This window comes from Monopterus albus, unplaced genomic scaffold (assembly GCF_001952655.1).
Source record: "Monopterus albus unplaced genomic scaffold, M_albus_1.0 scaffold13.1, whole genome shotgun sequence".
In the NCBI taxonomy this organism is placed as follows: Eukaryota; Metazoa; Chordata; class Actinopteri; order Synbranchiformes; family Synbranchidae; genus Monopterus; species Monopterus albus.
The window spans coordinates 4,376,974-4,403,024 of record NW_018127893.1 but is presented as its reverse complement, the minus strand read 5'-3'; the positions used below and the strand labels follow the sequence as shown (position 1 = coordinate 4,403,024).

At 41.1% G+C, this 26,051-nt stretch overlaps 1 protein-coding gene and 1 long non-coding RNA gene across 7 annotated transcripts in view; one reads left to right on the top strand and one right to left on the bottom strand.

Moving 5' to 3' along the window:
* Positions 1-13,047, top strand: part of kdm1a (lysine (K)-specific demethylase 1a) — a 14,929-nt gene extending 1,882 nt beyond the window's left edge. For 3 of the 5 annotated variants that reach the window (XM_020590760.1, XM_020590757.1, XM_020590759.1), the window contains 16 exons: positions 244-409; positions 643-776; positions 873-951; positions 1,065-1,157; positions 1,312-1,418; positions 1,689-1,770; positions 2,096-2,190; positions 3,218-3,235; positions 3,946-4,088; positions 4,254-4,344; positions 5,936-6,070; positions 7,591-7,664; positions 9,708-9,819; positions 10,017-10,149; positions 10,254-10,441; positions 11,066-11,242. In XM_020590760.1, the coding sequence (XP_020446416.1) occupies positions 244-409; positions 643-776; positions 873-951; positions 1,065-1,157; positions 1,312-1,418; positions 1,689-1,770; positions 2,096-2,190; positions 3,218-3,235; positions 3,946-4,088; positions 4,254-4,344; positions 5,936-6,070; positions 7,591-7,664; positions 9,708-9,819; positions 10,017-10,149; positions 10,254-10,441; positions 11,066-11,227 (1,812 nt within the window). In that variant the 3' untranslated portion in view covers positions 11,228-11,242. Of the gene's footprint in view, positions 1-240; positions 410-642; positions 777-872; positions 952-1,064; positions 1,158-1,311; positions 1,419-1,688; positions 1,771-2,095; positions 2,191-3,217; positions 3,236-3,945; positions 4,089-4,253; positions 4,345-5,935; positions 6,071-7,590; positions 7,665-9,707; positions 9,820-10,016; positions 10,150-10,253; positions 10,442-11,065; positions 11,243-11,342; positions 11,421-11,562; positions 11,710-11,955 lie in introns of those variants that run through there. The other 2 variants (XM_020590762.1, XM_020590758.1) reach the window with 2 other exon arrangements.
* On the bottom strand, positions 4,207-26,031 carry LOC109955012 (uncharacterized). Of its 2 annotated transcripts, XR_002274212.1 has the most exons (4): positions 25,856-26,031; positions 21,242-21,526; positions 19,548-20,515; positions 4,207-4,239 (listed from the first exon to the last, which is right to left on the bottom strand). It is a non-coding gene; the product is annotated as an uncharacterized LOC109955012 (long non-coding RNA). The 2 variants fall into 2 exon arrangements; XR_002274211.1 differs by lacking the exon at positions 4,207-4,239 and having other exon boundaries at positions 16,027-20,515.
* Between the last annotated feature and the right edge of the window lie 20 nt (positions 26,032-26,051).

The following is a 26,051-nucleotide window of genomic DNA, read 5'->3' as shown; positions in this document are numbered from 1 at the left end:
TCATCTAAGCTTTATGTGCAGTACTGCTGTGTATCTTTAAGTCACAGCTTCTCACTTGAATGCAGCATTGCAAATTACAAATAGAAATCATTTCTCATAGTTTTTTTCAGTGTAATGTTCATCATATTTGTTTCTTACTTCCAGAAAGGATTTTTGCACTTTCAAGTGAAATGGGATCACACCAACTAATCAGAGATGGTAATGCTGGTTTTAATGATGCTTTTATTGTGCCTACTGTTGCAGGTGGAGTACCGCGAGATGGATGAGAGCCTGGCAAATCTGTCGGAGGACGAATATTACTCAGAGGAGGAGAGGAATGCCAAAGCAGAGAAAGAGAGGAAGCAGGTCATCCCTCCTCCAGCTCCACCAGTAGAGGAGGAGAATGACAGCGAACCAGAGGAGCCATCTGGTAAGTCTGAATCTTGTGGCATCCTGTCAAAACAGTGAAATGAAATGTGTTGTTTTTTTTGTTTGTTTATTTATTTTTTTTGGAATATAAACTTAAAATGTGTTGATTTGAAAGCTTTTTGTAGAACTCCTGATATTCTTATTTAAATGTATCCTAAATGACACTAAAAGGCCTTTAACTTTCACAAAAATGAGTCCTTGTTAACAGAATGGTGATACTGTGTTTATTTTTAGGTGTGGAAGGAGCTGCTTTCCAGAGCCGTCTTCCTCATGATCGTATGACCTCCCAGGAGGCTGCCTGCTTCCCTGACATCATCGGTGGTCCCCAGCAGACTCAGAAGGTCTTCCTCTACATCCGCAACCGTACAGTATGTGTCAGTCTAAACACCTGCCTGGATTAATGGTTGAGTGTTTTTATACATACTATCCATTACTGTATCTTAATTCATATTAACCTCATCCAGCTCCAACTGTGGCTGGACAACCCTAAGATCCAATTGACATTTGAGGCCACAGCACAGCAGCTTGAAGCTCCATACAACAGTGAGACATCAAATTAAAATAATTTTTTTTGTCTTTTTGTATTTTAATTTTTCTCAATAAGGATAGCAATCATACATAAGTTGAGATTTAATGAGCGTTTGTCTTGTTTTTAGGTGATGCCATGCTGGTCCACAGGATACACAGCTACCTAGAAAGGCATGGTCTCATTAACTTTGGCATTTATAAGAGGGTCAAGCCTTTACCCAGTGAGTTCACTTCATTCATTGCAGTGGTAAAATAATATTAGTCAAATGTTAATGTGTTAGAAAACAGAATTGTGCTGTCTTACAAGACACTGACCTTGGAATGGTCAATGAGGTAGTGATACCTAATTACTGCAATCTCTGCTTGTTGTTGCAGGTAAGAAAACTGGGAAGGTTATAGTTATTGGTGGAGGTGTGTCTGGCCTAGCTGCAGCCAGGCAGCTGCAGAGCTTCGGAATGGATGTTACAGTATTAGAGGCCAGGGTAGGTCACAAATGGTTTTTGTTAATCTGGTGTTTCAGGTATATTTGTGATTTGATCACATTTTCTAAATGTATAAATCATTTTGACATTTACTATATACTCTTATAATTGATAGCATAGCACTATTCATTATGGTATCAGTATGTTTAGTTGATAATCAATCTAGAGACTTAATTTTATCTTTTTTTTTTTTTTTTTTTTTTTTTTTTGTAATTCTAGATTTCCCAGGTTTACCATGTTACAGAATAATTTTTTTCTCGGTTTCTCCAGGACCGTGTTGGAGGTAGAGTGGCTACATTTAGGAAGGGCAACTATGTAGCTGATCTAGGAGCCATGGTGGTGACAGGGCTGGGTAAGGTTTTTTACTTGCATCAGTACTGAGGTCACTGTCACGATGAAATCAAAGAATCCTATAAATCCTTAGCGTATAATGTCTTTACGTTTACATTCCACATGGATACTAACATCTTCATGATGCAAATGATTAGTTTGTGTTATAATTACCTGGAATGACAACATGCACATGGTTCTCAGTAGCACATGATTTGAGGTCACCGCAGAGCCAGATAATGGTTTTCTTTGCACAGAGATTCTGCAGTTACTTAGGTCCACTGGTAGAGGGTGATATTGCCCATGGATGTGTTGTATCGCTGTCAAATTTGTGTTTGCTTAATCAGGAGGGAATCCCATGGCAGTGATCAGTAAGCAGGTTAACATGGAGCTGGCCAAGATCAAACAGAAGTGTCCACTGTATGAAGCCAATGGCCAGGCTGTGAGTATAATGAAATATCTCAGTAAAATGTGTTGCCTCTTATCCATTATCCTACCCTACTCAACTCCTCAGGGTATTGTCATGTAACAAGTAGAATCCTGAGATACCTTTGGGGTGATATTTGCTGTAGTTGTAAAAAGGCTTCATTTTCTGTAAATTGTTATTTGCAAAAATCCCAGGTTATCTCATAAAGCCAAGAAATGTCCTTACAGCTGGATAGTTGGTAAGAGGCTAGTGGCAGCAGAGGCATGCATGGGATTTAATCTAACCAGCTGATGCTTGAAAAATATGTGCCTGCTTCAGTCATTCTGACGTTTTTAGCTCTGCGTCAGGTCACATTCACTTACAAACAGCTAACCTCAACAGTAACCATCCACCAGGGCAGTGTAGCTACAGCTGCCTTCAATATGTGTATGCTAACTAAATTTCTCAAACTAGGACCTTGTGTTGTTTACTTCCTTTACCAGAAGATGTTTATATATGAACAAGAGTTCCCTCTTCAAATTGAAGTGCTCTGCGTTTGGGTTTATAGCTGTTCTTTAAGCCTGTTGTTGTCCTGAGGCAGAGATCTGGCTTTCCATGAACCACAAAACCCAATGAATGGTGGATTCATTTAACTCCTTCCCCTTGTGTGTCTTCAACAACAGCTCCAGGTCCTTTCAGGGCACAGCAGAACAGAAAACAGATATAACCTAATGTCATTAAATGGGAAATAAACAGGGTTTTTCCCCTCTGATTTGTATTATGTCTATCAAATGGCAGCAGCAGCAGCAATGGGATGTTTAGGTTCATGCTCAGGGCACTTGCATTGAAGCAGAGACTAGGCAGCAGGGCTCTTGATGCGTCCACATCATGTGTAACTGGTTTCCTTCTCCACAGGAAAAGGCAAATGAAATGTACATGTTGTACTTCTGTGCAAACCTGTTTGAGGTTAAAGTTGTGTTTACTTAATGTTCTCTCTCTCTCCCCCTCCCTTCTTGTTTTTTTTCAACCTCTTCCATGTTCATCTTATGGTGAACTACTAAAGGGTGAACGGTGCACAAGTGTATGTATCGTTTATTTACATAATACATTCCTTACCCCATTCTGAATCACTTTTGAAATTCAGCAGTTTGTTGCCATCCATTTTAGATTTGCTCCATGTAACTGTAAGAGAGAAACAAATGAGCAGTTTGTGTTAAACCTTCATCGTCCTAGAAACCTAGAATAGGGCAGTTACAGTAAACATCTTATTTAGCTTTTTTTATTATATAGCCATAACAGTCTGTACATCCAACTACATGGACTCCAATGGTTGGGGTAGAGTAAGTGCGACTTAAAATCTGGAGTTTCACCAAGACCTGTTCTATAAAACTGTTGCTCTCCTACCATGATGTCCATATTAATACATTTTAGAAGTAAGTTTTAAGTCTGGTACTGCATGTTCATCATGACATGGGACATTTGAGAAAGTCCATTTGAGGGACTGTCATTTATGCTTCTTCTGTTTACATAAATCAGTCAATGGCTGGTATAGATATTGAGTTACAGGGTGAAGTATAGACTCATTTAAAGTATAAATACCATCAAGACTAAACATGAAAATCTTTTGTGTGATGCTTATTGTCACTACGATACGAGCCTTTAGCTGTGGCTGAACTATGCCTGGCATGCTTTTCGTCCTGTTTAATTACTTTATTTTTTATAGTTTCAGTCTCTGCTTATTTAGTGTGACTCATGGCCCAATGCCCCTGTCGTGTGATTGATTGTGTCTAGGTGCCAAAAGAAAAAGATGAGATGGTAGAGCAGGAGTTTAACAGATTGCTGGAGGCCACCTCCTACCTCAGCCACCAGTTGGACTTCAACTTCCTCAACAACAAGCCCGTTTCTCTGGGACAGGCCCTGGAGGTGGTCATACAGTGAGTACAGTGTATATCACGTGTACACACAGGAGAGGCTTACGGATGTACCCTGCACACATGAACCCAAACAAGACATCTATATAGATGCACCACTAATTCTAATCGTGTGTGTGTGTGTGTGTGTGTGTGTGTGTGTGTGTGTGTGTGTCTGTGTCTGTGCAGGCTGCAGGAGAAGCATGTAAAAGATGAACAGATAGAACACTGGAAAAAGATTGTAAAGACACAGGAAGAGCTCAGGGATCTTCTCAACAAGGTGAGCAGCTGTTACATTGTCTTTGGGGAAGAGGTAGCTGTAAACAGCTTTAATACTGCAATAAGCAATTGCCATTTTGATTTTAACTGTGGAAATCACAGCTGAGTGGAGTAATAATAAAGACGTAAAGGATAAGGCTGTTGATTATGTATGCTTTTGTTACTAGAGAATAAAGCCAACAGTGAACTTAGCGTGCTCAACATAATTAATCCAGAACCTGGTTTAGCTTATTCTTCTGTGCCATAGCCATCCATTCCTGTCCAAAAAGAGTAAAAAAAAAAAAAAACACTTGAGTGAGCCACACGGTTGTACTGGATGATGTGTTTCTTCCTCATGAAAAAAATGAGAGGTACATCTTTTTTTTTTTCCTTCAAAGAGCTCTGAATATTAAGACCCACCGTTACTTTTTATAGTCTTAAGTAGGAGTCAGCTGCACATGTATGTGATCTCATACCCCACATATTTCGCAAGAAAGGAATGTCAGTGCAGTAGCATCGCTCACTGTAAGTTTTGATTGATTTATTGTGAGTACACCAAATCCATTGTTGGGTTTTAGTCTCTATATGGGATGTTTTGAAAATAATAAAAACAGAAAATCACCAGCCTTATCTTTTAACTAGCAAACTACGTTGTCAAGAAAGTATGCCACAACTTGAGACCACTGATGACCCTGCAGTGTTGTATTCCTGTAGTCATAAGGCATTGCACAGGGAATCCCTGTGCAAAAACTATTTAATGAAAGGGAAGGGGGATACAATTTAAGGGGTCAGTTAAATTTAAAAATTCATGCTATACGTACAACCAAAAAAAGATTTTGTATTTCCATAAGTGGGGTAAAACTATGGAATAATTTAAGGGCGGACATAAAAAATAGTAATAGAATTGATGAGTTTAAACATAAATATAAAGGTATGTGTCAATCAAGATATATGCAAGAACAGGCTTAATGGTTAATTACATGGACAATTGTGGGTGTGGTGTATGAATGTTAACACTATGTAATAATTCTTCAGTATATTAATTGTGTGGTGTTGAAGATAATTATCTAAGAATGTAATTATGTAAGAATGTTAACAATCTGTAATCATTTCTTAGTATATTACTTGTGTGGTGTAGAAGAGAATTATCTATTTAGAGATACTGCTTGCAAACCAATGATGGTAAGATGATGTCATGGGGTAGGACTGGATAAGTCTGACTTCTTCCTACTCTATTCAAGCATGTACTAGGTATAAGCACATTGATAATGGATTAGCATTTGTTGGATATGTGTAAAATTATGTGCGTTGACATATCAACTGTCTTTACATGCTTGAAAGAATAAATAAATCAAATCAAAATTGTGGAGATCATATTTTTTGCTTTCTGGGTGGAACATTTATTTTCAGAAATGTTCTCATGTTTGTATGATGGCAAATAAACCGATCAACTTATATACTGTTGAAAAAGTATGTTAAGTCGGTTACATTTTAACAACTTTGCCATGTTGCTGATTATAGCGACTGTACTTGCTGCCTTTCCTGTCATCCAGCATTATCTCATGACTTCCTTCCTCCCCCTCTCTTTACCTGCCTTTCCTTTTCCCCCACAGATGGTGACCACTAAGGAGCGAGTTAAGGAGCTCCATCACCAGTATAAAGAGGCCAGTGAGGTCAAACCACCCAGAGATATCACAGCAGAGTTCTTGGTGAAGAGCAAGCACCGTGACCTCACGGCACTCTGCAAAGTGAGCTCAAACACTACTTCAGCAAAAGAATTGTGATCATCAGAAATCTAAGGAGCGACAGAGAAAAAAGCTACATGGGCATACTTGTATTTCCTTACACTTCAGACTGCACAACTTCAAATAATCTAGACAAAGCAGTTCAGTTTAACAGCTAGCTCTTTCCAGATGTGTTCTGTGGTGTTGAGTGCATTACACAGCATCTGATTTTAGTTGCTATAGTTTGAGCTATTTTGAAGCGGTATCAGATTCCCTGGGTTGAATTTTACGTGTCGCTACAGGACAGAAGGTAAATCAGCACATTTTGCAGGACACAATCTTTGTTTTTGCTTTAAAAAATAATGTTTTTCATAAACAAAGATCAAATAAATTGCTAAAACATCACTGTGCTGCAGAAGACCTAGCATGTAAAAGGGATGATTACACACTGCCAGGTCAGGGTGGATGCCCCACACAGTTTTATTGCCATGCTATCTAAGTAAACCAGACAGGCTGTGTTTAAGTGGTTTAATGCCTTGGTAGGATGTATTATTAGAGTGAGTACAGCTGTTATATTTTTGGTGCGGACAAATCACCTCCACTACTGCGGTGTGTGTATTTTAGAATGAGGTTTTGGTTGGTTTAGATACAGCTGGTGTCTGACCTGGATTTGTCTGCTACCCATCCGCTGTGTGTGAAACAACTTCGAGGCCTTGAATCACGCCCTTGGTCTGTGGATATGCGCACACATTTTCAGCAAAAGCAGAATGGATGCGAGTGTGTGCACGTGTGTTTATGTGACATCATATGGCAACATTTTAAGGCTAGTAAGGGGGTAAATTTATGGGCATATTTTTGCTAGGATTTTTTTTATTTTATATATATAAGTATTTGCCTGTCTCAGCTTGCTAGCCTGGGGGTATTAATAGTTCTTGACTCAGTGTAGCTGTGTCCCGGGGCCTGGCTTGACCCGACTCTGTGTCACTGTCGTAGCTGGTTTTGTTTTGGTGAATGGATGAACAGGTTGAGGCAGCCCTCTCTGTCAAGACAGTTTGTTCTTTCTACATGACCTGAAACCCTCTGGGTGTGAACCTTTTGCACACACATGCACAAGCCTGCACCTTCACCTAATAAAAGGCATCACCAGCTCCTAAAGCCTTTTAAGAGCATTGTTTGTAATAAACATAAATGTGTAAAGCAAAAATATTGGCACATTAGTAGTGGTGTGTAGCTCGCCATCTCACATGATTTGATTCATATGATACATGGTGCAAAATTTGATGCAGAAATTATACAGTGCAATTCAGAGCAAATTCAATTCAGCTGATATTTCATTCATATTAATTTTATGTCCTTTTTATTTAAGAAATTTAGTTTGAATCTGTGGTTTTGCAGCCATATCGCTCACTCTTGTATTCAGTTTTTCAATATGTATCACCCCCATGCACTAGTAATATGATAACTAACTGTAGCAGTGACTCTATGCATGGATAAAATTAAGGTGCATAAAGAATCTCCTTGCTGTGTGCCTTGTCTGTGTGTAGGAGTATGATGAGCTGGTGGAGATGCAGGTCAAACTGGAGGAGAAGCTGCAGGAGCTGGAGGCTAATCCACCCAGGTGAACCATTCTTCTCATTTTATTTGGCATTATAGTAGTTAAAGTGTACCGTGATGTGTAGTGAAATAATATTGTCTCTTAATTTGTCCAATTTATTTTTTTGCATGCAATCATTCTTTTAGCAACTACACAATATACATGATCACTGTTTATTATGAGGGCCAAACCTTCATAGTATCCATCTCATCACTGGACAGTAGTCAGATTACACCGTAACATAGACAGCAGTAATGTGTTCTTCTGTTTTGTTGCAGTACAATAGCCTGTGATGTTACTGTTGGCCTTTTTTCCCAGTTGTTCTAATCAGGTGCTAAGGATGCTAGAATAGCTATGTTGAGTCAATATTTGCTAATGTGAATATTGTCATTGCATAATGGTAATAAAAAATACGTGCTTGTTGGAGCCCTGTACTCCACTTGTTTTCCTGTATAATGCCCTATAATGATTTGCCTATTCTATTTATTTAATGTCGTGTGTCTAAAATTGTTATGTTTGCAGCCATTTCTTGCTTGTACATGAGTAAATATGTCACTCTTACAGTGGGTACAGAAAGTATTCAGACCCCCTTATATTTTTCACTCTTTGTTATATTGCAGCCATATGCTAAAATCATTTAAGTTCATTTTTTTCCTCATTAATGTACACACAGCACCCCATATTGACAGAAAAACACAGAATTTTTGACATTTTTGCAGATTTATTAAAAAAGAAAAACTGAAATATCACATGGTCATAAGTATTCAGACCCTTTGCTCAGTATTTAGTAGAAGCACCCTTTTGAGCTAATACAGCCATGAGTCTTTTTGGGAATGATGCAACAAGTTTTTCACACCAGCATTTGGGGATCCTCTGCCATTCCTCCTTGCAGATCCTCTCCAGGTCTGGCAGGTTGGATGGTAAACGTTGGTGAACAGCCATTTTCAGGTCTCTCCAGAGATGCTCAATTGGGTTTAAGTCAGGGCTCTGGCTGGGCCATTCAAGAACAGTCACGGAGTTGTTGTGAAGCCACTCCTTCGTTATTTTAGCTGTGTGCTTAGGGTCATTGTCTTGTTGGAAGGTGACCCTTCGGCCCAGTCTGAGGTCCTGAGCTCTCTGGAGAAGGTTTTCGTCCAGGATATCCCTGTACTTGGGCGCATTCATCCTTCCCTCGATTGCAACCAGTCGTCCTGTCTCTGCACCTGAAAAACACCCCCATAGCATGATGCTGCCACCACCATGCTTCACTGTTGGGACTGTATTGGACAGGGGATGAGCAGTGCCTGGTTTTCTCCACACATACCGCTTAGAATTAAGGCCAAAAAGTTCTATCTTGGTCTCATCAGACCAGAGAATTTTATTTCTCACCATCTTGGAGTCCTTCAGGTGTTTTTTAGCAAACTCCATGCGGGCTTTCATGTGTCTTGCACTGAGGAGAGGCTTCTGTCGGGCCACTCTGCCATAAAGCCCCGACGGGTGGAGGGCTGCAGTGATGGTTGACTTTCTACAACTTTCTCCCATCTCCCGCCTGCATCTCTGGAGCTCAGCCACAGTCATCTTTGGGTTCTTCTGTACCTCTCTCCCCAAGGCTCTTCTCCCCCGATAGCTCAGTTTGGCCGGATGGCCAGCTCTAGGAAGGGTTCTGGTCGTCCCAAACGTCTTCCATTTAAGGATTATGGAGGCCACTGTGCTCTTAGGAACCTTAAGTGCAGCAGAAATTTTTTTTTGTAACCTTGGCCAGATCTGTGCCTTGCCACAATTCTGTCTCTGAGCTCTTCAGGCAGTTCCTTTGACCTCATGATTCTCATTTGCTCTGACATGCACTGTGAGCTGTAGGGTCTTATATAGACAGGTGTGTGGCTTTCCTAATCACGTCCAATCAGTATAATCAAACACAGCTGGACTCAAATGAAGGTGTAGAACCATCTCAGGGATGATCAGAAGAAATGGACAGCACCTAAGTTAAATATATGAGTGTCACAGCAAAGGGTCTGAATACTTTCTCTACCCACTGTATATCCAATTACCTGTCAGTGTACATTACCATGTCTCGTGTCTCTCCCACAGTGATGTTTACCTGTCATCCAGAGATCGGCAGATCCTGGACTGGCACTTTGCCAACTTGGAGTTCGCCAACGCTACGCCCCTCTCCACCCTTTCTCTCAAACACTGGGATCAGGTATTTACATGCACCCATTTTAAAATGTCAAAGTCCTGTCAGTGGTCTTGCATTGCAAAGATCCTCAGGCTGCCATGTATGTTTCAAGTTATTGCTAATTTAGGAATGAGATACTACAGCCATTATGGTTTTACATATATTGGCAATAGTAAAGAGGTTTGTGCTACTGTGATGATGAGTCATTCATTTATTCACAGGATGATGACTTTGAGTTCACTGGCAGCCACCTGACAGTGAGGAATGGGTACTCTTGTGTTCCTGTGGCCCTAGCTGAGGGTTTGGACATCAAACTAAACACAGCAGTACGGCAAGTTCGATACACGGCATCTGGTACGCACTCGTGACTGTGTTCCATTGTGGATTTCCTAATTGATGCTTATACAGATGTACGGTACAGTGTGTATCAAACAATTATTCGTCTGTTTGCTCGCAAGGGTGTGAGGTGATAGCTGTCAACACTCGCTCAACAACCCAGACCTTTATATACAAGTGTGACGCTGTGCTGTGCACCCTGCCCCTCGGTGTGTTGAAGCAGCAGCCCCCTGCTGTGCAGTTTGTTCCCCCGCTGCCTGAGTGGAAGACCTCTGCCATACAAAGGATGGGCTTTGGCAACCTGAACAAGGTCGGGCTTCTTAAAACAGTACACAGAGCCAATGTTGTGCCTGAGCTTCATCAGAACAAATTTAACTTCTTCCTTTCATCCTATCATTACTCAATTCAAGCTACAGGATCCCATTCAGATTTTCTGATCTTTGTCATTATACCTCAACATGTCTGATACAGCCAAGATCAGTCAAGTGGGAGGGCAGAGAAGTGAATGTTAAACCCCAGCCCACTTCAGGATACCTTTCCTGATCATTTTGTGCAGAACCTTGCAGAATCAGAATTAGATTTTAAGTCCTGCAGTACATTTCCATTTGGGCTGGATATTGATACTGATCTGTTAGTTCAGTTTGATTTCAACTCCATTAACTTGTTACTAATCCCATCAGAGTGCTCATTCTGCATCACTCCTGATCCACCAGCTCCTGCACTCTGTATTGCTGACTAGCATCTGCAGCAGAGCAGCATATATCCTAATTGTGCTGCAGCACACAGGACAGTACTGCAGGATTATGCAATTTGAGCTGCGACAAATGTTTGTCTCCAGCAGAGGGAGCACTACCATTCACACAGCCATGACTAGTGCTGAGCAAAACATACTTCACAGGTCACTGAGCTGTTTTCTCTTCTTTTCGGTCTAAAGGTGGTGTTGTGTTTTGACCGTGTGTTCTGGGATCCAAGTGTCAACCTGTTTGGTCACGTCGGTTCCACCACAGCAAGTCGGGGTGAACTCTTCCTCTTCTGGAACCTCTATAAAGGTGACAAGAGATCACTTGTCATTTCAGTCATTTGGATAATTCATTGACTCTTAACTGTACTCTACATTTCCTTAAGGCTAAAGAATAACCAGAAATATTCTTGCTCGTATGTGTTTTGCTAAGAAAATAAACAAACTTTTTTTTTTTTTTTTTTTCATGGAGAACATCAGTGATGATGTTATTGTTGGACGCTGCCTGGCCATTCTCAAAGGAATTTTTGGAAGCAGCGCTGTACCGCAGGTACACAACTGTACATCAGCTAAGACAAGCAAATTTATTAAATCCAGATGCACTCGAACGATTTGCCACCCAGCTGTTTACAGGTCATTTAATGTCATGGAAACTGCTTTAAATTATGTGGTGGTGTTTGTTGTCATGGCAGCCAAAGGAAACTGTTGTCACCCGTTGGCGCGCTGACCCCTGGGCACGGGGCTCCTACTCATATGTCGCAGCAGGTTCTTCGGGTAACGACTACGACCTTATGGCACAGCCCATCACACCTGGCCCTGCTATACCTGGAGCCTCACAGGTGAACACACAGACACTTGAGAATGTTTGTAGAAGCCTGCCCACAACACTCAACCAAAGCAGAGCAGTTTGATCCCAACACAGAAGTTTTTTGGGCTATTTTGATGTTGGTCTGATTGATGTGTTGTCTGATGATTTCTGACATTTTACCACCATGCTTTCCCCACCCTCACCAAATCCCCTGTTTTTAACTCCATATTATGCTGGGATGGTGATCTCAATGTGTTTTTTTTTTCCCCCCTCTCAGCCTGTCCCCCGTCTGTTCTTTGCTGGTGAGCACACAATCAGGAATTACCCGGCCACAGTTCACGGGGCCCTGCTTAGTGGCCTCCGCGAGGCTGGCCGCATCGCAGATCAGTTCCTGGGTGCCATGTACACGCTGCCAAGACAGACCACTCCCACAGCTACCAGCAACCCTCAGCAGGCTCAGCCCACCCCCAGTGTCTGAAATGGACTCTTGCGGTTTCTGCCAACTCAAGACTGTCTGACCAACTGTAGCAGTTTATGAGAAAAGGAAGAAGTTTGCCCATATACTGCTGACAGTTCTCAGCAAAAGCTTTTGGAAGTCCCAGAAGCTGCTTTGCCTTCAGACTAAAATAATGACACTTCTGCAGTTCTACTGTCTGGTTGTATGTATTCTGTGGAATTGAGATTTAACTGCAGCATTTCAAGTTCATCAGAATTTTAGCTTGGGATGTTAGTATCCCCAGCAAAATGTGAGACTATACATACAGTATACCTACACTTAACTGTGACAGAAACATTACTACAAATACTGGGCGGTCATTAAAAAATGAGAAATAAATCCCAATGTTATTACATGCCAGTGTAAAAATCCATCTTACACTTTATAAATGTGACTTTTAAGTCTTAAGAGAGAAGCATGGCATTACCTATGAGACTTGGAGCGATCCAGAATCTGTTTATGTGCCCTTTTGTGAACATTAAGCAGCAACTGAAAACATCTTTACCTAATGTACGTGCAAGACAGATGACCAACTCAGTAGCACAGTTTCGATTCACTAAAGCTGGTTTGCTTTTCCCTCTGTTGTGATTCCAGGGGCCTTGTCTTTGTCGTCTTAAAGCAGGACTAAAGCATCGCGTTGTACTCTACTGTAGCGGTTTGCCTCGTAAATTTCATTTGTATCATTTAGGTTGCAGAGTATAGCGAATAGATTTTGTACTAAAAGCTAAAAAGGTGGATATGTTGAAAGAATTGGGAATGTTTTTGTTGCCATAGCAATTTAAGCATTTTATTATCACAATAGTATGTCGTTACATACTTGTTTTATATTGTCCTTTGTTTTGTTATTAAAAGGAGACGAATTGAAGCTTGAAATCTGTGTTTGATATTTTTAAACAGAACCAACTACATCCTGTATCGCCTATAGTTTTTGTACCTCCGTGTACTAACGTAACATGACTACTTTAGGGTCTGTGGTGCTGTGCGCGGAGGATTGATGAGGGTCCCTGGCTGCAGCTCCACATAATGGGGGATCTGATGAATAAAGGGGGATGAGCTCCTCTGTGGGGTTGTATTCCAAGGCTCTCTTCCCTTCTGTTTCCATGCACAGGCCTTGTTTTTCTCCATAGCTGCGGTTGTTATTATCATGACCAAAGGAGATGTTTGATCTAACAACAGTAATTTGAGCTGGGGTTTTGGACTGCAGCTCTTGGGTAGTTTCAACTCCCTTGTAAACCTTACGCTCAGAGCTGTGTAATGGTTGACTGGTGGGGTTATTTTTCATAATAGCCTCAAGCCTACATCAACTGATTACTTGGTAGAGAGGCAGAATCAGATAGGGAGCGTCCTTAAAGTCTTGGATGAGAGACCACGGCGTGCCTGGGCACATCTCATGTGATTCATAGGTGTGGGGTGGAATGTGCACTTACACACGTAGAACCATCTCCCACATGCTGTTACATGTATTTTGGACATCACCCATAATCATCAAATTTGTAATAATTTATATAGTCACCGTGCAGTGGTTTCACTTGTTTGGTAGTCAAGTCTCAGAGCAGCTAGCTTGGCTGTAGATTTAGTCTTGTCAACTTGTGAATCGGTTCTATAATTTACATAAAGTCCCACATTGCAGTTACCAGGTAGGTGGCACTTTTAAAGGCTATACGCCTACAAATGTACACATTCAGCATCCCCCCCAGTCTTTATGGCACCTGCTGACACCCTCACTCCTCCAGCTTCCTAATCCTCGGCTGGCTTGAAGAGTGAGTGAGTGAGTCTTTTCTGTGGTTGACTTCACAGCACTAATTCAGGTCAGACATCAGCACTGAGGCCCCCCAGTGCCAGGGTCCAAACAGGCACCCGTGTGTTAGGGTAGCACCTCATTGCATATGAAACTACACTAGCAAGACACAGTGTTAACCTCCAATACCCCTGTGGGGTATCACCTCATCACAAATGATGAGAAAATTTGTGAGAGGAGCACTTGAAAATATCCACAAACTTTTACTGCAAGTAAAAATACTCAATACTAACAGGCGGATGATTTTAAGTGCACAGGACAAAAAAAAAAATTAAAAAAAAGGAAACCACAAGAATAACCCCACTGAGATGCTCGCAACACCACAGATGGTTAGTAAAATAAGTAACTGAGAATCACAAGTTGGTGACTTTCACATGAAAAGTCGGCTTCATCCGACTAGATTGTGTTAGATAAGATTTAAGGTAAACCACCGTTGCAGGGACAGAACTGCTGTTCTTCACAAAGTGAGGCAGAGCTGTTTCTCATCAGGTTGTGTCTGCTGACTTTACATTCCCCAACAACTTGCAGTTTTCTTCTTTGTACCTTACCAATTTGCCTCATTTGTCTGCCTGCTTATTTTGCATACTGTCAGCTAACCTACTCTTTCCTCTGCACAAGCCAGGCAACTAGACACACACACACACACACACACACACACACACACACACAGAGACAGAGAGACAGAGAGAGAGAGAGAGAGAGAGCTGCTATGACTTCAAGACTTGCTGAGCAAAAAGTATAAATGATTAACAGTTGATTTTTACAACACAATCAGCTACACACATACAGAGAGAGATTCCAACACAGACATGTTAGAAACAGCTTGGTTTTTATTTTTATTGGAATACATATGGTCTACTGTACACTTGGCAGCTTCAAGAGACCTACATGCAGAGTGCGCCAGCCACAGTAAAGTTAAAACATGCACAATGTATTAAGTCTAAAACAGAAAAAGGAAACAGCCTCCACACACAGTCAGCCTGGTACTGCTGACAGCCTGAGAAGCAATCATAAATCATAAAACCCCTTTGATCTGATTCCATTACATACATTTTTGTGTTTGACACCTCCGTCAGTCTCCTCCTCCTGCATACACATGTAGAAACACTCAGCATAAAAAAAAAAAACTAACAAAAAAAAAAAAAACTTGATTGTACAGGCCTGAAATCTGTATCTGTGCATGTGCAGTACATGTGCAAGACTGATGAGATGCTTTTGTACATGGTTTTTAGTGATTATTAGATTATTCCTATTAGTTTATGTGATAGTAGATGTGTCTGGGGCGCGCACTATTCTTTCTTTGGCAGCACTTACAACATGACATTCAGAAAATGTACAAACCCTGAATTTATGAGCGAGGGAAAACAAAGCAGCGAAAAGACTGGAGGGCTGAATGACCCTCGATAAAACCGGGACAGCACATGGTAAACCACTCGGCACTGCAGGCCTGTTCATCTCCGATAAAATGCACATCATTCGTCAGTGACTATGACACAACCTTGGCCTCTCTCTCTCTCTCTCTCTCTCTCTCTCTAACATAGTCTCTCCCTTTCTGACCCAGGGTGTGTCAACATTTCTCAAAGTCATGAGAAATGTCTCGCATTAAAATAAAACAAGTACTCTCCAGGAGTGTAATAACAATGAGGAAGACACATTATCTTGCACAAAATATCATCCTTAAAATTAAGAAGGACAAATACATTTCAATAATAAGGCCCACTTTACAAAATTACAAGATTTTCCTTAAATAAAATCTATCCCATACAGTTTCCAAAATAAGACATCTTTTGTTTAAAAAAAAAAAAAAAGAAATAAAAACATATATAACCAAAAACAAAAAAAGAAAACCCTCAAATTGAACATTTCCCCTTTATTTCAATATCTTATAAACATGGTGTCTGTCCTGGGGGAAACACTGGCACCGTGTCTCACTGTAAACTGGCAATACCGTGGAATGATTTTGGCACATTAGAAGGGTGAGATGCAGGCATGAACAGGGTGCCACGCCTTAAGAAATACTGTATGTTCACACATGATCCATTCATTCTGATTTCTTCTCTTAAAAAAAAAAAAAAAAAAGATTCTTGGCTGGGGCACAAACAAATTCAGCATCAGCTACTGAAAACAGACCAAGTACAATACTGGGACACAAAAGAGGAAACTTTCTAATGAAGATGACTAAAGGTGGTGTTAGCCGTTTGAAGTCTAAAAGTTAAGTGCTGGTTAAGTGCAGATTACAGCCTATGACACCCAATGACACCATAACCCTGGATCCGCAAGAGGCCTTTGAGCAAAAAAGGGCCTTCTCACAGCCCGAGAGCCGTTTCCGAGCCACAACAATCTCCACTTAGTATATTCTAGTCTACTTTATTAAAGGGGGAACAAACTATGACGTGTAAATAACGGATGTTTATGCATACACCAGAAGAGCTTTAGAGGATTCTGTTAAATTTCTAGCTGGTATTTGAGCAGGAAAGCCGAAGCAGCCCAATTTCTCTCCACTAATCAACCACCTCTTGTCCTTGCTGGACTTTTTAAATTATCCTAAGCCATGTCCAAAATGTTCTTCTCCAGTAGCAGCTACCCTACCTGCTCTCTGATTTAACAAATGTTCCCCTGAACAGCCATCATTCACATGTGGATTAGAGGAACCGACAAACTCTGAAACAGCACCCAGATGTCTCTTTATACTGGCACAAAAGTCTTGATTCGAGTCCCACACGACCAGTGAGTACATGTTACCATGCCAACAGTGAACAGGCTCTTGCCACTGGAAGTAATAAGCGACATGCGAGTAGTGACATGCCCAAAACATACAGACAGAAGTTGCAACCAGTCTTTTTCACGGCACACAGATTTTATTTAGGCAACTTTCAGTGGATGGCGAAGATATACAGTTGGTAAGTAGTGATATTAGTGCAATTTACAGCCATGTAAGGAAGAGAGGTGGTGTGCACAGCAGAGGATGGGGTTTCACATTAGCCATTTAAAGAGCCCTGCTTCTTTTGAAGCCTGTCTTCAGGAGGGAAACCCTCCAATGTGCCAGAAAACCAGTACTACAAGTTTGGGACAGTTGGGCTCTTCCTGGGATACCCAAGCACTTGCCTCAGGGTGAGAGAAAGGTTTAAGAGTAGAAGGTAAGAAAGGTAGAAGAATTAAGGAGGTCACACAGTTTATGTGTAGTAACAGGTGAAACTGTTTGCATGGCAGAGTATCACTTACTGCATGGAGGGAAGAAACTCTATGGCAGCAGTAAGGCAGGCTAAAAGCTGAGGAGGACTATGATGTTATGACTTGTATCACCAAGTTGCTATACACAGTAACCCTGACCCACGGTGAAGTCAACCTTAAAGATAAATAAACAAAATGGGCCCTGTATGCAAACCCTGACAAAACGTGCATTTTTGTCATTCAGCACCTGCAGCAGTTCACAACACGCCAGTTCACATGACAAGTTCTGAACAAGAGACCTTACTGATATATTAAAATCAACATACACCAAAAGGACAACCATGTGCATGTCTGGCATTATGAGTGCTGGCTGCACCAGACATCGGACACCCTCATCTGTTTTCTCCCTCCTACAATTAGAAATCGTCAGTGAAGATGTAGAAGCAGGATTAGATGCATCCCTGACCTTTGACCCTTCAGCTATCTAGTAACAGGCCTCTGGCCTTCAAAAAGCAACAACTCTCCAACTCCCAAACTAAACATATAATCACTGTTTAGGACAATGGCTTCCATTTTAGGAAAAAAAAAAAAAGAGAGAATCCAAGGAAGATCCAGAGACTCGGAAGAAGAAGAGGAGAGAAGAAACTGCTTTCCCTAATGATACATGACAAACGGTACTGTTAAATGAGTGGTGGTAGAAACAATACAAGACAGAGAAGAAGGACTGTATAATCATCAAGCCTTGGCATGTGCACTGATTGTTCTGAACACTTATGCCAGGTCTGTTTTTGCTCCATCATAGAGCAAACAGTAGCTGTACAGAGGCCACAAGGAAATCCTTTCTGAAGCTGCACTACACCCTGCAACTCCAACAGACAAACCCAGAGGACATGGCTTTCTGGAGCGGTGCAGTCTATATTCTTAAAAAGGGAGCGTAGCTCCAACACAAAACATCGTTTTAAACCAAAATACTTTTTGCAACACAAATGTAAAGATCATATAACGTTAAGAAGGTAGCTTTACAATCAGTACTGTACGTCAGTTATCTGCAGAGCAAGTGGAAGAACAGGGTGAAAATCTGAATGTGCTGGGACAGTCTCTCTCTCTTACTGTACATCAAGGCACAAATGAGCATGCTGCAGATATCACTAGCAAAAGGGTAAAAGTAGTGAAAATGTGCATTCTGAAGGCAAACGTACACTTCAGTTTGGACTTCTCACTTCACAGCCCCCATCTAGGATCGGTACGATGACACGAAGTTACAGATATCGCATGGGAGACAGTTTGACTGCATATAATCACCTACTTGCAGATATAAATGGTAAAGTGGCAACAGACCGGGCTCTTGGCACCCAGCAGACCTCTTCACAATAAAAGAACTTATACATATATAGACACTAATAAATATTACAGCTAAGATGGTGGAGAACTGAGAAATGTGGTCAGACTGAAACTGCACACTCTGACTCAACAGCACTGAAATCAACAGCAGAACAAACAGACTTTAAAAGTTCCAGGTTCTTGAGCAGATCCCGTGTGTTCAGAGTTGTCACAGTTAAGGTTAAATCGTGCTGTCAGACAGAGAGCGCAGTCGTGTTGGATCGGTGCATCAAGCCACGAAGCAATTGGTCATTCTCAGCTGCATTCCTTGGCGACATTCATAAGTTTTTCTCCAAGATCAAAGTATACATCGCATATCAGTTAATCTTATGTGTCGGTCCAAAAAGCCAGCAGGAACCTGTTCAAACTTTACAGAAAATGTAACACCGTGTTTCATTACTGGCGGCCACTAAATTAGTTTCCATGGCACCCCTATTGCTGCTATGGGCCCCACCAATGAAAGACCGCTCTGACATACCAACCACAAGTTGATATTTTATGATGTAACAAAATAATATACCTCTATAGAAATATGAAATGGAGGTAAGCTGGGACGATTCGCACGGCGAATCCAGTCATATACAAGCTGGACTTTCAGCTCTTTGTTGTTAGAAGCCCAACCCTCTTGTCTTGCCTACCACTGGCTGGCTTGTGCACAGTATTTACAGCAGCACTGTAGTGTCCGTCCTGCCAAGCCAGGTTTGCTGGTAATCCGAAATTTTTGCCACGGCTCTCACGTAAATACATGAACACGGACAGTTGCAACAGCTATAAAACAAAGCACCATGGAAATTGCAGCATGGTTTGAGGATATAAACAATGCCCCCTCCAATCAATCATTCTATTTTTCCTACATGTGCATTACATTTCATTACGTGCAAACAATGATCTTTTTGTCTTGATATGGTTTAGCAATAAAGGAGAGGATGATACAGAACAGGAAGCGAATTACGGTGGGAAAAAAAAAAACTGTGGTGAAAAATGTCAGAAAGTATAAGGTCCCAGTCTGTCAGAAAGCATATACGTGTGTGTGTGTGTGTACACTTCTAAAATGTGGCCAACCAGCAATCCATTAAGCAGTGTATGCTGAGTCACACTTTTTTATGCACTCTTCATGTACTACTTGGAAACATGCAAATGCTTGCTCAACACAAGACCCCAAATTAAATCCAGTTGAGGGTCACTGCATGCCAGAAGGTGGTGACAGCGGGTAAAAGTAAACCTAAAGTCATAAATGCACGTGTTTGTTGTTGTCTGTATGCATTTGTATATATATGTGAGTAAATTATAAAGTTAATGGCCTGATTGAGTCATCAAAGCAACTATGAGCTCAGTAAGAAAGAGCAAATATTATAATGCAAGTCTGCAAAGATGGTAATTCGCTTCCTGTTTTTGGTCACATTTAAGGTAAAGATCTGTCTATTCTGCATGAAGATCCAGCCCTATGAGATGAAGATGCATCTTTAACATTGTACTGCTGTTGAATGAAGTTCAGGTTGTTGTAAGTCTGATTCAAAAGCAACATATCCAGTTGTAATGGTCCTCTGGGAAAGGCATTCCTAAATTTAAAGTCCTTCTTCCTCCAACTCTCTTTGGCATGCAAGAAAACCTCCAGCCATCCTCAGCATGCCAACCTCTCCCTTGTCAAGTTTCAGGATTACACTAGAATACATCCAACACAAGAAGCAGAAGAGGATACACGGGCTGGTGAGGCGACGTCCACGCCACTGTCCAGGTACTGTCTCTCCATTTATGCCTCTTTTGGTACAGAGAAAGTTCTGGATAGGAACAGCCGTTCACATCTCAGGCAACACTCAGGGTCGGGTCTGTGGTTTGTTCTTCTATGTGGCTGCAACCGCTGTTTTTCTTTTCTTTGCTTGTTATGAAAGCTGCAGATGTTGCCTGTAGTAGATGGTGGTAATAGTTGTAGCCATTAGATGATGAGAGACTGGTGTTTGGCTTTGCTTGTGTCACTGAGAGATTAATGGAGTGCTGTTAAGAAAAAGACAGTCAAGAGAAAGAGTTTACATAATCCCAGTAATAATGGTTTAATATTTTATGACAACTACACATCTATAATTTCCTCAGTTTCCTAGAGGGTTTCCCACTAATTATGGGGAAAACACCGTGTTCAGCTGATACATATCCAATTAAAATCCTAACCGTTGAGTAATAGTCATGAAACATGAGCATGTAAAAATGTGAATTTCATTAGTATGCCAGAAGAATAACGTTTCCACTTATAAATGACTAATCAATGAATATTTAAAAGGAGTTTAAATTGAGCTTTTTCTTTCAAGGAAATTTCAGGTTTCCCTTATTTGTATTAAATGGCATAGTTCTCACATCGGGACAATATTCTGAAATTACGGACCCTTAAAACAAAGCTTTACCAAGGATTTTTCTCTAGGTTTGCTGGCATTGCCTAGTTTAAGGAAACCTCTACAGGCTGCTGCATGCAGTGAACCCAGAGCTCCTCACTAGGGGTCACCCTTCTTATTAAACCACTGTCCTACTGCCACCATGATAGATGTGCCACTTCCAGCACTATAAAGTGTGTCACAGCAACATTACAATGAAAATTTGATGTGAAAGCCCCTTAAGAGAAATCACATCACTGCAAAAGGGCTAATTAACATCAGTTTCCTGTGATTAATCAGTTGCAGGAATCAAAAGAATAAAAAGAGAAACCAAAGACCAGAGCCTGCCCTATCTTACCTGTCCTCTAAGCGGTAGAGGTTGTGCCCAAACCTGAGCAGTCTAATGTTGTTCAGACTGACGGCTCCATGGTCGATTTCCCACTCCGCTCCTCCCCTCCGCTCTGGCCCCCGACCCTTGATTCCGATTGGACCACAGGTCCCCTCCTCTGGAGGGGGCCCCTGCTGTCTTAGACCCCTGGTCATATGAACTTCCCAGGTGGTGTGAGTCACTGCTTGGTAGCTGCCATCTCCAGGAAGCTGGGCTGTGGCTCGGTTTTGGAGTGGGGCTTGCGGTATCAGCAGCCTAAATGGATTAAAATATTGGATAAAGAATTAAATTACATAAAGAAAATTCTTGTCCATAGCCCAGTTGTCAGTTGCTGTAAGTCCTTATTTAATAAGTGAACTAGCTTGGTCAGAACCACAGATGTTAATAGAGAGGTCAGTTTATTCAATCCCATATTCAAAAGATGTGTATTTTGTTTGGGCATTTTGTTTAGGGACTTTTTTTGGACTGTTGCTTTGTGGGCATTAAATACATGCTGTTTCTGTTAACTGGTGTGCGACAAGGAAAGTCTGCCATGTGGACTTCTGCCAGGGGAAAAAACCAAAAACCCCAAATGTGCCCCCAAGCTGAGAGATTTATAATTTGTTGGGCTGACTAGAAAACAAACCCGAAGTTACTATTCCGTGGTGGCTTCAACAACACGTCCCCCATCATAACCTCAGCAGCTCTGCTCTTAAAAAAAGTGAGAGTCAGATGACGATGCAGTTCCTGCAGCAAACAAAGCAGCAAATGTAGTTTCAGCTTTAAAAAAGCACCATAATTAGTGACATTTGGTGGGTTGGAGTTGGCTTCTGACGCCGTCTTAGAATGCATTCTTGCTAATTGGCTTTAATGGAGCCCTGCTAGACTGCCTTTGTCAGTCTCCCGGGGTAACAGACAGGAAATCAGTCACCAGAAAACCATGCCAAGTGGGTGTGTTCAGTGTGGTCATTTCCTGCTCCAGCCACTGGAGGAGGAAAGGGCAGAGTGGCATATTCTCCTTCTATGGTAAGCTGCTGCTGAAAGACCGGGGGCTTTCATAAGGTAGCCATGCAACGCACTTTCAGTGTTCCTCCTACACCAAGCACGAGGCTTGTACCGAGTTCAGCACACATTTAAAATAAAAGAAAATATCCTGGACAATAACGTTTTGGCATATAATAATAGAAATAAAAAGAAACAGCTTGAAAATGACTGTAATGCACTATACAGCCAAACAGCTTTTAAAAGATCTGAGCCTTCAGTAACACCAAAAACTAGAAAATCTTTTGTAAAACTTGTAATAAATGCTGTGAAATAAGTTGATGTAGAACAGGAAATCTGCTGTCACAGATGTACTCTGGATGTCTTCAGCTGGGAGGAACCTACATTTATAGGCTGTCCTGATCAGCAACAGTAAATCAGCTCTGGCAGCACAGCAAGATAATTTGACATAGAAAAAAAAATAAATAAAAAAAATAAAAATAAAAAACAGAAAAGGTGGGACTAAGAAAGGCAGTGTTATTGGGTAGATTACTTGTGACAACAGGATAGTCATATTCTGTAGGTTTGATATGATGGGAAGATACAGAGACATGCTTTCTTGTTGAAAATCAGACAAGACATATTGCTTTTGTACGCAGTTTTTTAAAGTTGCAACAAAACAGCACAGTAACAAGACAAAACACTGAACATGGATACAGGGACATTTACAGAAGAATGTGGGGATATTTGTGCATGTGTGGGTATGTTCAACTATATATGGAGTCTGGTAATAAAGAAAGAACGATAAAATAGAAAGAAAGAAAAATGATAAAAACCTTCGGAGGCCATGTCTTGCCCAGTCTTCATGCTAAGCTAACTGGCTGCAGCAGTAGTATTTACCATACACGAGTCGTACCAACCTTCTCATATAACTCTTGAAAAGAAAAGTGAATAAGCATATTTTCCAAAGTGACCATCTCTTCCTCAAGGATATTTCAGGCTTTATGTGCAGACAATCTCAATACATCCTTCACTCAGCTCATGTGCTCTGGAGTGTTCAGAGGAAAAAAGGCACTCCATTGAAGAATTATCAATCAAGTTCCCAAGAGATCCCTTGGAAAGCCAAAACAAACTATGAGAAGAGTCTGCTTTCTAATACAGAGTGAAGGCCAGACGATTTAAGAAATAACACAAGTAGCGTGTCAAAGCTGCTGCAGAACATGTTATAGGCTATCTCTGTTATAAATCTGTCCGTCTTTGGTCTCAAGCCCATTTTTAAGGAATGGTCTTGTCTAGCCAAACTAAACTTTTAAATCTGCTCTGCAGTAAGACAATACCCTTGACACTCCAGGTGAAATGTTTCAGAAAAGGTCAAATTTGTGTTTGATTTGCCCAGATGATAATATGTTAATTGGTTATGAGGCATTAAAGGCATTCATTTATTGCTTTTCATGGGTCATTTAACCTACTACTGAAAACTGCTGCGCAGTCTGTTATTATCTGCACTGGCCACATCAGGCGAACAGTGAACAGCAGAACAACTCTAAGCCCACACTTTACCTTGCTGCCTCTGTGGTTTTTGATCCAGCAAAGGATGTTTTGGTATCTCGCTCACTGGCCATATAGGCCCCACTGGCCTCAGCCAAGCATAAGGTCATGGCTCATTCATTTACAGGCTGAGGTTTCCTTCTGCAACAGTGCTGTGCTGTTCTGTACTGAGGTGTGGAGTGAGTGCTCCAGAAAACCAGCAATCCCCATTTTAACACTGACCTGTTGCACTTATTCATATCAAGATTTGGCTTTTAAACCAAGTACTATATTCCCTTTCCCTGGCTACCAGTTCTGCTCACAGTGTCCATTTTCAGAGCCTTAACAAGACAAGAGTCTGCAGCTATGAGGCTGCAGTGTGGGCAGCAATGCCAGTGTGCTACAATGACTAACACACTGATGTTGAGCAGGTAATGTTTACCAAGTTCACCATCTTGGTTTAGCATGTTCTAAAATTTGCCAAGTAGCACTAAACACTAAGTACAGCTGAGAACGATCAGAATGTCCCTAATGAGAATTAGCATTACAAGTATTTGGTCATAAACCAAAATAGCATCCATGTGCAACACAATGCACATAGATGGATAAAACATTAAAAATTACATAAAAGCAACAATTACACGACAGTACAAGTAGAAACATGTATGAGTGGATACCTAGTACTTTCAGTGTAGCTGTGACTGACTGGATTCCACTGTTCTCATTATATTTTGTACACCTTTACTTCGGCACTTTAACAGAGGTGGGCGTACTTTCTTCCAGGAATTAGAAACACCAGAGTCAGCTGATTTAAGTCTACACTACTCTCATTACTGGGAAGCCTATGATATCAGGTTTCATAAAAATAATTTAAATCATGTAGACAGGAAGTAGAGTTTAATCTTTAGAAAAACCACACACCTACTCAAACAGTTTTATGCTGAAAGTGATTTTAGAGGAACACAACATATATACACAGCTGCTATTTACATGCAGACTGCAGCTTAAATGGATTACACTTTGGCTAAAGATAGAAGTACAGATACCAGTGAATAAACAGTCAATGGCGACTACATTCATCCTCCATAAAACTCCATCTTATAACAATACCACCTTTGACAACCTTTGACACTGCAATCACAAACTAAGCCCAACCCCCTGCTGTCCTAATTACAGTTGTATTTATGCGAACCTTTTGGGAGTGGATCCTGTTCAGACCACAGAAATGTTCTGAAAATCCAAACCAAAGACGACTGGCTGTGCTCCAAGATGTGCTTCAAAGTCCAATTATGATTTGAAGCACTTTTTTTTTTTTTTGCTCAAGGTTTCACTGAACCACAGACTCAACCAAGTGGGTTTAGGACATTCCTTTAATAAAGTACAAAGTACATGACTGACAAAATAAACTGATAAAGTGGCATCAAAACATGCAGTTCTTTAAGCTGCTGCTGATTTACCACATCAGAGACAAGGCATTCACTCATTTGAGAGATTGCCAAGGTAATCAGGGATATCATGAGAGAAGGATGTGGGACAGGGTCAGAAGGACAAGAACAGAGGACTTACAAACTGAATGGGATGTGGAGTTGAGGGTTGCGCAGATGTCATTAAGCCCATTGGAGCTAATGGGAGGGAGGGGACTAGGATAGTATCTTCTACTGTAGATCTGTGCGCTATATAATGCCACATTTTCTCTTTCCACTTTAATAATTTATATCAACACTGATTGTACTTGCATAATTTGAAATTAAAGCTACAGTATGTAACATTTTTCAAATTTTTTTTATTGTAGAAATATGCTCCAAAACATGTCTTAATATGGAGAGGCTCTGTCAAAACCTCATTGAACAGCACTGACAAGCAGTGCAGTGAAATGAGCTATTTTCAATTATTTCTGCTCTATCAGTAAGTTTTGTTGCATTTTTATTTAGTGCAATTTCACAATAACAAACATCTGAAGAGCTGGGCAGAGCGGCAGAGAGTAGTAGATCGTAGTAAAGCAGAGTGGATTGATTAGTGCTACCTGAAGTTACATACTGTGGCTTTAACAATTATGAGCAGAATAAAATATAAAAACCCAAAGATGGGTTGTCTTACCAGTGGTTGGTGGGTGTATGATCGGCCCCAAGACTGTGAGGTCACAGGTGCATGGGGGATGGCTCTTCCAAGGTGTCCCGTTTCCATAATGGGAGACTGAGAGTGCTTACCCCGGCGAAGCACTGGCTCCTCGACATCTCGAGTGCTACTAACTGTACTGGTGATCCTACGCATGTACACCTGGAATTGGGAGCAA